This window comes from Aplysia californica, unplaced genomic scaffold (genome assembly GCF_000002075.1).
Source record: "Aplysia californica isolate F4 #8 unplaced genomic scaffold, AplCal3.0 scaffold00053, whole genome shotgun sequence".
In the NCBI taxonomy this organism is placed as follows: Eukaryota; Metazoa; Mollusca; class Gastropoda; order Aplysiida; family Aplysiidae; genus Aplysia; species Aplysia californica.
The window spans coordinates 1,402,333-1,417,332 of NW_004797323.1; the positions used below are offsets into that span (position 1 = coordinate 1,402,333).

The following is a 15,000-nucleotide window of genomic DNA, read 5'->3' on the forward strand; positions in this document are numbered from 1 at the left end:
TAGTACACAGCTGTTATACAGCTTTAACTTGGTTTGTATACTGTACTGTCCTGACTTCCAGATGTTGATCATGCTTCTGTCTGCAGATCTTGCCTTGCCGAGTCTGTTCATGATGTCTTCCTTTGTGCCGCCGCCAGTTTTGATAATGCTGCCTAGGTTGGTAAATGTGTCTGTTATAGGGAGGTCTGTGTTGTTCACCCTAATCAGCGGGGATTTGCGCTATACAAAATGCTTTCTATGCTAAAGAATGCAGAGTAGAGGCCCCGATGGCCTGAATGAAGGGCTCCAGATTAACTTTACCGCAATATTGAACCATTGCCATCGTGAAAACGATTTGGATCCCGAATCATCATGTTTGTGACCTGCTGCTATTGAAGAAACTTAAATCTATTTTCCATAAAGCGGTGCCGATTACATGTAATACTTTTGGCCAATTATTATTTTATTTTTGTGTTATTTTTTGGAAGGGGAGGTGTAAAGAGGGGGGGGGTGTAATACAGCAGTTAAAAAAAAACGAGTAGCATGCAACCTTCTAAAAATTTATATATCTATGGAATTGTACTGTATTGTTACACAAATTTCAAGTAACCAATTAAGAAAATCAATATGAAATGAACATGCCCGGTTGACCACTTGCAAATCCTCAAGCTTGCTTACATCCCAAGGAATAAGCTCTTTACTACTGGGTATTGTTAACAAGCAGATCAAGGGGAATGTCACACTGGGTCTACATTTTGGGCAGGGTTATAAAAAGACAGAGGGCTAAGCAAAGTAAAACAGAAAGGTTTTCTTCTGGATTAGCCTTGCTTTAACTTCAGCTTAGCCATAATTATACCATAGTTGAGGATTACCAGAGTGGGAAACACACTGTAGTACAATGTAACTTCAAAGTCGTGGAGAGTGGGGATTGGGGGTTGTGTAGTGTGCGCACAATTTTCAGACAATCTTGTCGAGGCTCACATGCAGGTCTAAGGAATGCTTTTTGTTGTCTATAGGTAGAAGTGTCTTGTCACCAGTCCCTATTAGTAGTCTTCTTAGTTGCATTGATAGTTTGTGGGTATGGTCTGCCTCTCCTTCTTTTCAGGTTAAACGTGGCTGTTATTATTGTAATGATTATCTTTAACCCTTCCAGCCCCAGCTATTTTTGTCCACTCCCTAACCCCAGTCCCAGCCAATACAGCAGTATTAAAAAAAAACAGGCATGCATTCTAAAAAGTGATATGGTATCTTTGTAATGAGGTTTAGATAATAACATATAACAATGTTTAGAGGAAAATGAATGAGTATTATGAAAATTAAAGTTTAATTAGGTTCACTAATTTTGAAAAATGCACAATTCGGTACCCCTCTGAAATTGAGAATATACGCTCTTGAGATTGTGGGAGGTACAAGTACTGCTGAAAATACATGCTCATGTGGATGGAAGGGTTAAATGGTAACAAGTCTTTTTAGTATTGCCATCTTTCTGATTAATAATTAATTGCACAAATGTTGGTTGAAAATTGCCTACAGCTGGCATTTAGACATTTTGTATGGACTGATAAGAGATTCAGTTCTATCTCTTCTCCATAATATAGTGAAAAATCAAGATTTTTTTTTTGAGGAAAGAGGAGGAGGGTAGAAGAAAAGTATTTATTGGAAGAAAAGACTGAAGGTGAAAATCTACTAAATTTACTCCCCATACTAGTGATGCAACAAATTTAGTAAAGGGGTGTGTGCACTTTTCATTCAAATGTCAGAGCAATTGCTGTGTCTATTTACAACTGGCTATATTGCACTGCACAATTAGTTTTGGAGACCTGCCTGGTTGATATTACCCAATTGCTTTTTCTAACATCCTTAGTTTTTTTTCTTTCTTTTTCTTCATTTATAATAAATATCTGCTTGTTTGTATTTCATCCAAATTCTTTTCTGTACATTTTGGTGGGTAATTTAGTATGGTGAAAATGTTTTTATGTGTTCACTTTCACACACTTGCGGTGACAAAAAAAGAGAATTGGGGCATGACTTCAAAGAGTTAAGTTAGATGGGATTGTGGTAAATTGCTTTGTTCTGTTCTGCAGATTTGAGAAATGAGCACAATTTTTTTTTTTTTCTAAAAGAAAATGATTTTCATACAGAGATAGTTGATCTGTGAATGCGAGAGGCTTTGTAGAAGCAACTGTTCATTTGGGCTGTAGTGGGCCTCACTGTTTCTTGGTATATTTATTATAGCTCACTTCATTATATTTCTTCCTCAGCTGGTTCAAGCATTGAGAATTCTTGGGAGAGTATAAAAACTGTTGCTGATCCCAGCGCGAGGTCTGCCATTGTAGGGAATCTGCATCCGTCCTCCTACTACCGCTTCAGGGTGTATGCAGACAACTTGGTGGGGCCCAGTGAAGCCAGCGATGCCTTTCCAAAAGCTGAAGTAGAAGCTATCAAAATGCCTGCTCAGCGTAAGTTGCAGCTGTATTTGTTTTCTTTTTTTGGAGGGGGTGTTGATATTCATAGTCCATTCTAAACAATTGATGCCATCTAGTTTGTAAGAGAGAATGTGCTTGGTTGGCAAGCCACTTTCATCTTTTTTTTTTTTTTTTCGTTTTTCTTCTGTTTTAGCTTTCTTTATAGATTGGTTGGTTATTCAACAGCAGAGTAAAGAATTGCAAGACTGCTCATTGCTGATGAAAACTTTTAAATCTATGATCAGTATATCTAGATGCAGTTTACTTTCAAAATAACTTGTGGATGCTTGTTGTAAATGAGAGAGGAGGAAAAAAGGAGGAGGAGAAGAAGAAGGAGAAAAAAGCTTGGGAAAGGTATGTCCCAACAGAAAGGCTGTTCATTCAGAAAGAAGGAGGACGAGGAGATGTGATAAGAGAAGGAGCATGAGGAGGATATGAAGAGAAGAAGAAACAGAAGAGTAGGAGGAGAAGAAAAAAAGGAAATGAGGAAGGCTCTTTTGCTGACTCAGGCCTGTCTGGGTGGGTTGTTGGCGGGTGCTCTGGTGTTGTTTGCTCCTTATTTCCTATCCCACATCTATCATTCCTTTCTTTCCTCCTTCTTTTGTTGTATGTTGCTATCTAGTAACATCTCTAATATTTGGCACATATATGGCGTGATTATGCTGCAAGTGCTGTAAAAACTGTAACTAAAACTTATAAAACTAAAACTAAACTACACGTGCCTGTCTTGTCCTGTGTGGCCAGCTCCGGGTGAGGCCCCCCGGAATCTGTTCTGCCGACAAGGCAGCCAGCAGGAAATTGTGGTGCAATGGGAGCCACCGCCGGAGGCATCATGGAACGGAGACCCGCGGGGATACTATATTTTCTACAAGGTGAAGGGCCTTCTGTCGTTTGTGTTTACACTTTTGTATTTTCTTTTGTGTGTTGTAATAATGATAGCTGTGCGTTTTTATGCGTATGTGCTCATGAGCTTGTATAGATTTCTGATTGAATGTAGGTGATTGGAGGGCACTCTGGTGTGGTTTGCTCCTTCTTCCCTATCAAACTTCTATTGTCCTTATGTCTCCTCCTTCTTTTTTGTGCTTGTTGCTCTCTTGGAACATTGTTAATCTTCTGAATTTAAATGACCTTATGGTTTTGCAAGTGCAGTAAAACACTTATTGTGTATATGAGCATGTCCAGCCTTCTGGGATAGAGATCTACATGGTGAATGTGGCTCCACTTTCTCTCTCTCTCTCTCTCTCTCTCTCTCTCTCTCTCTCTCTCTCTCTCTCTCTCTCTCTCTCTCTCTCTCTCTCTCTCTCTCTCTCTCTCTCTCTCTCTCTCTCTCTCTCTCTCTCTCTCTCTCTCTCCCTCCCTCCCTCCCTCCCTTTCTCTGTGTGTGTGTGTATGTGTGTGTATGTGTGTGTGTGTGTGAGAGAGAGAGAGAGAGAGAGAGAGAGAGAGAAAGAAAGGGAGAAAGAGAGAGAAAGAAAGAAAGAGAGAGAGAGAGAGAGAGAGAGAGAGAGAGAGAGAGAGAGAGAGAGAGAGAGAGAGAGAGAGAGAGAGAGAGAGAGAGAGAGAGAGAGAGAGAGAGATGGATAGATCTCTTTTGAAAATTTTTATTGCAAAGGAAACTACAGACGAGTACACTTGTACAAATATATGTACACTTTCTGGTCACCGCCGTGGAGGCCCACTTTTTAAGCTAGGGTTAAATTGTCTTTCCCTCAATGACTCTCACAAGAAACCTCCCATCTAGAATAGCCATTATCAGTTGATATCATTGCGGGTAGTTTTCATTTTATTACTTACCCACCACTTGACCATAAGGACCTGCAGTTGAACATTTGTCAGATCCTCTGCTTGTGGGTGGTTGGCAGGTGCTTTGGTGTGATTTGCTCTTTTTTTCTTATCAAACATCTATTGTCCTTGTCTCTCCTTTGTTTTTTGTGTTACTCTCTTATAACACCTCTTTTCTTCTGCACTTATGTGACCTAATTGTGTTGCAAGTGCCATAAAAACACTTACCAAAACATAAGAAATCCTCAGCCTAAAAGAATTTTCTGTACACATGTAGGTTGCAGGATTTGCTGATGACACTGAAAAAGTGAAAACTCTTCTCGGCAAAGATGCGAAAAAGACAACTTTGAACAACCTTGCCTACTACAAAAAATATCGCGTGAAGATTGCAGCTTTTAACGAGAAAGGAGGAGGGGTGAACAGTTCTGCGTTCTATGTGACCACATTACAGGGTGTGCCCACAGTAGCCCCGGGGAATGTGGTGGTCAGCTCGCCCAACTCTACCACCATAAGGTAGGCTCTTTTTTTTTTTTACAGTTTGCCTTTTATTGTGTCATCATTGGAGCTGTTTTTTTTACAGTATGCCTTTTATAGATCTTCATTGGGGCTCTTTTTTTTTTTTTTTACAATATGCCTTTAATTGATCATCATTGGGACTCTTTTTTTTTTTTTTTTTTACAGTATGCATTTTATTGATTCTCATGTGGGAAATCTGGGTTAAGATAGCAAGTACAATACATATATTGTTGGCCAACTGTTAAAAAAATGTACTAAGCCCAAAATTTTGAAATAAAAAAAAAATTGCAGTTTCTTAATCTGTCAGTGGTGCAGGCTGCACATGCTCAAGAAATATTTGGCGAAGTTCAAACTCTAAATGTTGAAAAAAGCAAGCAAAAATACATAGTGTAGATACAATTAGTTAAAAGAATGAAAATTTTTTTCTTTTTCCTGAAAAAGTTTGTTTTATGGGCTTAATACACATGCTGATGATATACAGTTTGGCTCACACATAGCGTACGTATACGAAACATGCACATAGGGAACAGATTTTTCAGGTCCTTAATTTCATCTTATACATGCATATTCTTTGTATTTAAAACCCATACTTAGCGAAATTTGTGCATAACGAAAAGATTTCCATGTCCCACTGAGTTTGCTGTGTATGTGTTAGACTGCATAATAATTCATTAACATTGTTATATTCAATATCACACTAATATGTACAGTCTTACAAACACACCATTGCAATGGAGTTGTTTAGTTAGTTGTTTACTCTTTGGATGATGAGCTCTGAGTACTGGTGACTTACCTTTAGTGAAGATTATTCTATCAAGATTCCTAAATTGTCCAGAAAATAGAAGGGAATCCAAAGTGTAGAAATGTTGTTTTGGTGATGTTTACTTGTAATGTTGTGTATGTTTTTGTATGATTAATTTCTTCAGAGGGTAAATGAATGTGTTGCTAAAGATGAACAAATTTATACAGATATGCTGCTAAGAAAAAGTTATTCTAAGAGGAAGAATGTTGATGTTTTGTTTTGGGCAAAAAGAAAAGGAAGAACATTTGAAAATTGACATAATATAAATTGTGAGTTTAAGACTCCTGAGAGGTCTTCTAGCGGAAGGTTGGAGTACGATGTTGGTAGGCTGTACTCCTTTTATATTGTTCTTTGTTGTTTCTGTCTGCTTGGCTTGCCTATTTGTGGGTCAGCAGTGTCCAGCTCTTTTCTGAAAAATTGTTAGAAAAAAATCTTTCCCTTCCTCATTAGAGGGTAGTTGGTGGGTGCTCTGGTGTGGTTTGCTTCTTCTTTCCTATCAAACGTCTATCAGGGGGACTCTCGTGGCCTAGAGGTTAACTTTTTATCTCTGAGAGGGGTAAACCCACTATGCCGGGGCCCTTTTTTAGTGGCTAAATCTAAAAATGACAAAAATGTCATTAAATGGGTTTTCAAATCGAAACTAGCAAACCAATTTTGATAGTTCTTTATCTAATGACTGAACTTCCGGTAAAAGAGACCTGTTATCCACAATTGCCAAAAAGTAATTATTATCGAAGTCGTAAAGGAATGTGCCCGAGCCGCTGTCAGCTGCTCACCGGCACGTAGGTTCTGACTGCGAGCCGCTGGGAGCGGCTTGCCGGAAATAAAGAGTTAAGGTGTTCACCTCTCATTCAAAGGTCCGGGGTTCGAATCTGGATAGAGATTGGAAAATTTTTTTCTCTAAAATTTTCTTCTTTCACCTCCTTTCCTGCTCTTTAGCAATGTTCTGTCATCCGCTTTGGTCTCCAATTTCTGCCCCCACCTTCCTCACCTTCTTTGCCCCCTCCTCTGGGCTCCTGACTCTTTCTGCAGCCTTTTTATTGCTACTACTTGGCTCCTTCTTACTGCTGTCATTCAGCCACACCCCTGACCTTCCAGTAGGAAAGATCTACACCTTGCCTTCTCGGACAAGGGTGAAAAATCTCAAAGGTGTCGTGTGCAAGTTGCACATGATGTTAAAGATCCCTTGGTGGTCAAAAATCAATAAGAGTAGGCTTCGGCCGCTACCCAGGCAAAATTAAAAATTTCCTACCAACTGAAAATGTTTAATGAGTTCTGCGTGCTCATATGACCTTATGCTGTTGCGAGCACTGTAAAACGCTTTGTAAAAAAATATATATTTCTTTAAAACCAAAAAAAAACCCCTATCTATCGTCCTAATCTCTCTTCATTTTTTGTGTTGTTACCTTCTAGTTTAATCTTCTGCACTTGTTTGATCTGTTGCAAGTGCCATAAAACTCTTACTAAAACTTCCTCGATATAATTGCAGACTTGAATGGGACCCTCCCCCTCCAAGACTGATCAATGGTGTGAACCAGGGCTATGTGATAGAACTCAGCCAGGGCATGTACACACGGGAGATCTCCGTGCCGTTTGACGAACAGAATCCCAATGGAAGACAGGTACGTTCAGTTGATTCGGACATCTGTCATTACAGGTGCAGGGCACCAGGTATGGTGTGCTGTAAGTTCTAGAAGCATCAGCACTCTGTGTTAGCTTTAATTGTATCTTGATGATCTTCGGTGCACATGATATCCCGGTTTGAATCCCCTCGAATCGTCAGTGGAATATTCTTGAGTTTGAGTTGTTTTGAAAATTTCATAGCTTGCTGTGCACTTGTCTAAATAAATCCTATAAGAAATGCATGGTACATCAGAGGTCCTTCCTCACAAATCGTCTTATTCTAGTAAAAGGAATTTTAAAACTATGCCCCCTTGTGTACATAAAAAAGTATGTTGGCCATTTTCATTGTGTGGAACAAAGGAGGATTGATTTGGCCCTTGTTCCGTAGATATTTCAGCAGCTGTGACCTGCTGTTTCTGACTAGTTTTATGGAGTTTGACTTGGGATGTCTTTCTTATGGTTGTAGATTAGTTGTGAATGTTTTACACCCCCACTGACACATTTTAGATTATTTAGGGCAGGCTGCTTCGATCCTGGCTGTCAGGGTCGACCTTGTCTGAGTGGGATACAGCATCTTACCAAAAAATCCCCCCAAAAACTGAGGTACACAATAAAACAGACTTCTCCACTTGGGAGTCAAATTCACATCTTCTTTGTGTTATGGCAAAGAGTTGAAGGAGCCAGTATACTTTCTTTTCTCTCAGTTTATGATACACGGCTTTAAAGCAAGTTTCCTGTACCGGGCAATTTTTTTCCACTTTCTTAAATGACTTGACAATCACAAGATTTCACACCTCTCGTTTGTTGAGATGTTTTTGTTTACTGCGTTAACGGTTACCATGTAACTGTGCTCTCTCTCTTCAGGCGTTTGACATCATAAATCTGCTGAAGTTTACAATGTACGAGGTCACGATAGCTTGTCGGACAGCGACGGGGCCTGGACCGTTCAGCGCACCCAGATCCTTCCGCACCTTGGAAGACGGTAGGTTACATCGTCAAGTACTGAATGTAGGTTGATACTTGTATTTTTTTTTTTTCAGATACAATTTCAGATTTACTATCATTTATTTGTGCTAAGATGGTTACACAGTTAAATAATGATTGCAGGTAGCTTAGCTGTGTATTTGTTCATAGATGATAGATAATATCGTCAAGGAATGATTCCAGGTTGTTTAACACTTTACCATCATATTTTGGGGAAAACCCGAAGAAACTGGGTGGTAAACATCGCCGATCGGCAAGATAAGGCGGCAAAGTGTTAACAGTTTATTTGTTCTGAGATGGTAGATTATACAGTCATTTGTTTGTTTTAAGATGGTAGGTTATGTAATGTTTTATTTGTTCTGAAGTAGTAGGCTATTTATCCAGGGAACGATAGTCTGTTGTTTAACCTTATATTTGTTCTAGGAAGGTAAGCTATTGCATCAATAGTCACATATTTGCTCTAAGATGGCAGGTTACTTAGTCATGTAATTATTCTCAGATGGTAGATCATAAAGTAATTTATTTTTTCCAAGGTCTATTTCTGAGCTCTTTTTCTGTTGTGAAGTGTGTCTGTGATATATCATTCTGTTGACATATTTGTGATTGTGTCTATACAGTGCCTGGTCCAGTCCAGGATCTTGTCATTGACAACATCCGAGATCGTTCTCTCCGCATCAACTGGAAACCGCCTCTGGAAAAAAATGGCAATCTTACAGGTACAGGTTTATCTTTTCTTATCAATCCTGTGGTATGGTCCTCGATAAGGGGAAATAAAATGTGTGATCTGCAAGGTCCAAATAGTGTTTCGTATGAAGGTCAGTTTATTTCTTAGTAACGTGACTCCGTCTGGGCAGATAGGTCTATTCATTGTACAACAAAGTTTGCTTTTGCTAAAGAAAACCTTGAAGTGAATGAAAATGGTTTGACTTCATTTTCTTTTCAGATAATTATGTCACTGAATGCATTGAAGTGTTCACTTCTCTCCCACCCACCCTCGCATTAATTCATTATGTAGATACTGTAAAGAATAAAAACATCACATAAGATATGACATGATATGCAGTGGAACCTGCCACCAATAAAAGAAAATCACCTGTACAAACAGTCACTTCCCATTTCCTCCCTTGTGTATTTTTTACATTTTAATGACACTGTATAAGATGATTACTTGTCTAACATGGCCACTTTTCCCCTGGACAATAGGTTGCGGAATAAGACAGTTTCCACTGTACTTTGTTTATCCTCTATGTGAAGAACATGAGGGTGTGCTTTCATCAGCTCCAGCGACACAAAATATTATACATACCTGTCAGCATAATATATTCTCTCTCTGTGTGTTTGTGTCTCTCTCTCTATCTCTCTCTCCCTCCCTCTTTCTCTTCTCTGTCTCTTTCTCTCTCTCTTTCTCTCTGTTTCTTTGTCTCTGTCTCTATCTCTCTGACTCTCTGTCTCTGTCTCTTTCTCTCCCTCTTTCCCTCCGTCTATCCCTCCCTTTCTGTCTTTCTCTCCCTTTCTTAATCATTCTATCACTCCCTCCTTCACTACTAACACAGAACATAATGACTGTATGGAAAAATGCAGGTCAATTACATGACAAGAAATATTATGAGAGTTAATCATATGGCTTCTTTGGGGATGATTACAACTTTTATATTTCCTTGGAATTAATCAAAATGCTGATTGTGAATCAACCACGGATGTGCATGAAGTCTAGCTCCTCTCCCAGTTCGAGGGGCGGCGATAAATGTACGTTTTGCATATTGTGAGCAGGTACTTTTATAATATAGAAGTACTCGTGAAAACTTATGATGGGATGCACATGTGCAGTGTTTACTAGTGTATTATATTACCCTTTCTTTCCCCCTGTTCCTTCTATACTCTCAACACAGAGCTAAGTGCTTTGTCTCTCGTATGGCCTATTAGGGTCTAGTTGGTTGCTTAACTCATCCAAAAGCCAAAAATGAAGCAAATCCGTAAAAGAAAATTTTGTGCAAATATTTTTATTTGAGAAGAATGTGTCTGTTGATGTCTCTTCATGTAACAATGCCTTTGATCTTCTTTGCCTCTGTTATGGCATATTCGAGTCTAATTTGTTGCTAAACTCATCCAAAAGACCCCCCCCCCCCCCAAACAAACCAAAAAAACACTAAACAAATTTTTATTTTAGAAGAATGTGTCTGTTGATGTCGTTTCATGTAACAATGCTTTTGATCTGTGTGCAGGGTACAGGATCAAGTACCAGGAGAAAGGCGTCCCCACTACCTTGAAGACAGAAGAGGCAGGTCCAGAGGTGGTTTCTCAGACCATATCAGAGCTGTCGTACCGCACCAACTATATCATCTCTGTGGAGGCCAAGACGCGAGTGGGGCCGGGACCCCCCAGTGTCTCTGAGATTGTCTCGGGGGTTCCCCCAGGTGAGAAGGGTGCTTGAGAGGTCAAGCTGTTGGATTCATATATGTAACGTCATAGATGAAAAGGCCGCTTTTTATTGAAATTATTCTTTGAAATCAAATAAGCTTTCCCAAAATCATAACTTATGTTCAGCAGTAGGGTTAAAAACGTTTCAACTCCTGGCTTGATTTTTAAGGTAAATGTTGATGCTGCTCTAAGATTTCTACATTTGTTTTCCATGAACTCTGTTTTAGTCAAGCCCCCCCCCCCCCCCAAGGGAAAACCCCCAAAACAAAACAAAAGAAAAACAAATAAACAAATAACAACAATCCCCTAGAAAAACCCAAAACAAAACAAGCAGCCTGAAAAAACACATGTTGACTACTTGTTGTATTTAACTTAGCCTGAGCAGAACATTTTTCTAATACCCAGTGCATTTTGCAGATAAATTTCCATTTGACACGTTTGATGACGGCTAGGTTTTCCATCATGGAGGAGCAAAAGCTACCACTTTGGCACAGTCCAATCAAATGCTTCAAATTCAAACGTTTGTAATTAGGATTGTATTTCCCTTGCAGAACTGCCTGGTCCTCCCACTAGGCTAGCGGTCACCAACATTGAAGCTCGGTCTGTCTTGCTTCAGTTTATCCCGGGTTTTGATGGCAAAACAATCATCACCTTATGGATTGTTCAGGTAAACATGTATTTTTTTGTCAGTGTTTCTAGCTTTGCTTTGTTGGTGTAGTAAGTGCTGAGGCTATTGATATTGTCACCTAGGTGCTTACTCAAAGAACAGGCTTTACGTTGATTAGGTTCAACACAATATTTTAGTTAAAAGCCATACTTGTTATTGGTTTATAATCACTGAATGTGGATCATGGTTGCGTGTCTATATAAGTGCATATATATACACGAGTCTGTATGAGCTTATGATATTCTGTGTGTGTGTGCATACATACATGTTGCAGGGAGTTTATCCTATGTGTGTGCATATGGTTTTGTATGTTTGTGTATGCGCCTCTGTATATCTATAGATATATGTGTGTGTTTCTTGACCAACGTGTTTTTGTATTTGTATGTGTATGTTGTATGTGCATCTGTGGGTAAAAATTAGCTCATAATATGCCAATTCAATTCATGCCTCGATTTGTTGTCAATATTCTTGCAGGCTCAAGTAAATGACGACCCAGAGTGGACTCATGTGTACAACATTAGCGACCCTGATGCTGACCAGATCACGGTATTGAACCTTCGGCCTTACACACGCTACCGCCTGCGTGTCATTGCTCAAAACATCGTGGACAAGAGTGAGCCCAGTGAGCCCTGCGACCGATTTGAGACCATGCAGGCAGCCCCAGGCATGCCCCCTGACGATGTGACACCCAGGGCCATCAGTCCGACAGCCATTCGCATGCGCTGGAGGGTAAGAGATACAACATTTTGGAGGGAGGGGAGGAAATAATCCATTTAATTTGTTTGGCTAAACCAAGATATGGCTTTAAATTGTTGTTGTCGTCTTTATAATATACTGTGAAACTGTTTTTTTTAAAACTGTGTATTGCTGTCATTTGATAGGTGGGTGGTTGGAGGGTGCTGCTGGTCGGTCTTACAACTGTGTACTCTCTCGAATTGTTTCTTTTCTGTGTTGTCTACAGTTATGCTTTTTGCTGGCACCTCTTGGTCTTTCCCCGCCTTATCAATCCATATGTTTAAATAGCTGGCCAGTGTACTGCTGGGGATTATAAATTTGACCAGCATTCGAGTTAACTTCCAAGCACGGGTCTAAATTTTTCTTGCCCATCCTAGAATATCATGTCTCTTACCACCATGCCTTGGTGGAGACCAATGGCTCTGCCTTTGAAATGGCCTTCTTAGTGTGCCATAAAGTGTTGGGATTTTGTGACAAAAATAATGGCAAAAAATTCAATTCAATTAAGCTGTTTTGATCTAATAGTTGAGGACACTACTGATGGGTCTTACTTTTTTTGTCCATCCCCCTTGTGATATCTTTCTTTTGTGCGCTTTCCCCAAGCAACAATTATATCATGTCCATGTACTGTAAATTCTTGCAAAATGAGTTATGAATGAAAGTAACCACTTTAGCAAATCCCCTGCATTTAGAAGCAGCCATGATTATTTTGATGTGCTTATTTTTATTTCAGTATAAAAAATGAATAATTTTCTAACCACATGTAGCAAATCCCACGCACGGAATGGAATGGCAAATTTCTGGGCTATAAAATCTATTATCGTCGCTGGAGTCTGGATGTGGACAACTCAACATCACCATCAGATGTGGCTCAGGTCCGGGAGGACCAGTGGACCGAGGTGGAGCTCCGCAATGGCAGCATGGTGCAGGAACACACCCTGACAGGGCTGCAGGAGTGGCTGGACTACCAGATCTACATGATCTCCTACAACAAGGTGGGCAACAGCGCTCCCAGCGAGACTATGTCAGAGAGGACCGAGGAAGATGGTGAGCAAATTGCTGAACGATCTTGTTGTTTGGTGTAGGGGTTGGGATAGTGGTGTTTGTATCCTGGTATTTTAGTCTCTACTTTTACTGATGAAGCTGATGTTGCTGAGGTTCCTTTTTTATGATGACTAAGTGTTGTAAATTATTATTTTCATCATCTTTGTTATTCAGTGGACACGTTGTTTAAGTGTTGATCACTTGGGTGTATTTATGAACAAGATATGATTGATAACTCTAGCTACAGAAATCCTGTGTTTCTATGATTGTCTGTATCATTGTGATGTTGTGTATTGTGTGACTCTGACCAATTGTTGAATTTTTGTGTGTGTATGGCATTGTGTACAAAATGCCCATAAAAGCTTCCATAAAAGTGGTTTTTATTTTCTTTTGTCTATTTTCTTTTTGTAATTGTCTCTTAGTTGTTATTTTTTAACATTCTTAGAAAAGGATACAATCTTATTAGATATCTAGAAGGACAAGTTGTGTTTGATTTATTAACTAATTTTATCTGCTTCTAGTTTTGTTTTTAGGTTTTAGTTTATGAAGATTTGAATGTTTAGTCTACAGGTGAGTAGAAATGAGCTGTTTGCATTTAATGAGATGCGAATTTACTGTCCTTACCTGCTCCCTTTTCTCCTTTTCATCCCCAGTACCTAGTAAAAGTCCTTTCCTAACCTTCTCCCTTTTCTCCTTTTCATCCCCAGTGCCTAGTAAAAGTCCTTTCCTAACCTTCTCCCTTTTCTCCTTGTCATCCCCAGTGCCTAGTAAAAGTCCTTCAAACATTGACTTGTTAGCAACATCATCCACCACCATCTTGGTCAGCTGGGGTTCAGTGCCGGTCCTTGAGCAGAATGGGAACATCATTGGCTATAAGGTGGGTCACTTTTTATACTGAGACAGTTTTTTTTGCAATATTGTGTCTTTTTGTTGTTGTTGATGTTCCTACCATGGCTGCCATGTTAATAATTCTTTTCAGACGTGCGCACGTTGTGAAAATGCAGGTTAAGAACAGTTGTGAGCCTCGTGTAACATTGCCAGACGCCATGAAAAGGGTTAACCCATAGCATACTACTTAGGCTTCTCTTGCTACACTTCTCTTCTCCCAGATAAATAGTTTTGTTTCAAAACAACTGTCTGCCTTTCCACCTATATATTGAAAATGTTAAGTACAGCTTGTCACTTCCTGGTAAATTTGTAGACTCAAATGTGAATTTAAGACATGTAGAGTTGTGCAGTTTTCCCAGTCTCAGGGTTCACAGGGGATTCATCTTTTTCCTCTATTTTTCCATGGACCTCACTTTCTTTTTTTTTTTTTAAGGACATGTATTTTCTTACAGACCAAGTTAAAACAGGGCGCTGACAAAGAAATATGTTGTATCAAGGGTTCATTTGATATAAAATCCACAGTTTACTTTAACATGAACGGAAATTTCTGAAATTTTGATCCTTACTTTCTAAACTTGAAATTTGATCTAGGTGAAGTACAAACCTCAATGGTCTCCAGATGTTGAGTTCAAGAAGGTGCAAGGAGCCTCAACCTTCAACGTGACCTTGACTGGCTTGCGTAAATTCATGGATTACGACGTGCAAGTTCTGGCCTTCAGCCGTATGGGAGATGGAGTTCTCAGTGACATTTACAGAGTGAAGACGGAAAGTGATGGTTAGTAGTTTTTTTCCCCCCAGGATTTTCTGTCTGTTTTTATTTGGTCTTTTTTGCATAACTTTAAAACTTTGCATATCAGCAATGGTTTATGTGGCCTACATGTGCATTTATGGAAATATCAAGCAGGTAACAAAATGTTAAAACCCTAAAGAAAAGTGTAGATAGTTTCAAAAGTGTAGCAATTAGCTCAGTGGTTGGAATAAATATGAAAAGGAGAGAAAGAGAAGAATGGCAGAGTTTATACATCAATCTGGATATCACAATGGAACATTTGGGCACAGATATGATATTGATGTGTGTTGTTCCAACTCTTAAAGGG

The 15,000-nt window shown here is 39.4% G+C and overlaps 1 protein-coding gene across 4 annotated transcripts in view; it reads left to right on the forward strand.

Annotated features, from left to right (window-relative positions):
* Positions 1-15,000, forward strand: part of LOC101854312 (protein sidekick-2) — a 71,410-nt gene that overhangs the window by 31,272 nt on the left and 25,138 nt on the right. For all 4 annotated transcript variants that reach the window (XM_013079487.2, XM_013079489.2, XM_035968355.1 and 1 more), the window contains exons 13-24: positions 2,241-2,438; positions 3,189-3,316; positions 4,504-4,739; positions 7,034-7,166; positions 8,032-8,149; positions 8,769-8,867; positions 10,374-10,565; positions 11,121-11,236; positions 11,711-11,965; positions 12,739-13,018; positions 13,777-13,892; positions 14,495-14,678. In XM_013079487.2, coding sequence (XP_012934941.1) covers positions 2,241-2,438; positions 3,189-3,316; positions 4,504-4,739; positions 7,034-7,166; positions 8,032-8,149; positions 8,769-8,867; positions 10,374-10,565; positions 11,121-11,236; positions 11,711-11,965; positions 12,739-13,018; positions 13,777-13,892; positions 14,495-14,678 — 2,055 coding nt within the window. The remainder of the gene's footprint in view (positions 1-2,240; positions 2,439-3,188; positions 3,317-4,503; positions 4,740-7,033; positions 7,167-8,031; positions 8,150-8,768; positions 8,868-10,373; positions 10,566-11,120; positions 11,237-11,710; positions 11,966-12,738; positions 13,019-13,776; positions 13,893-14,494; positions 14,679-15,000) is intronic.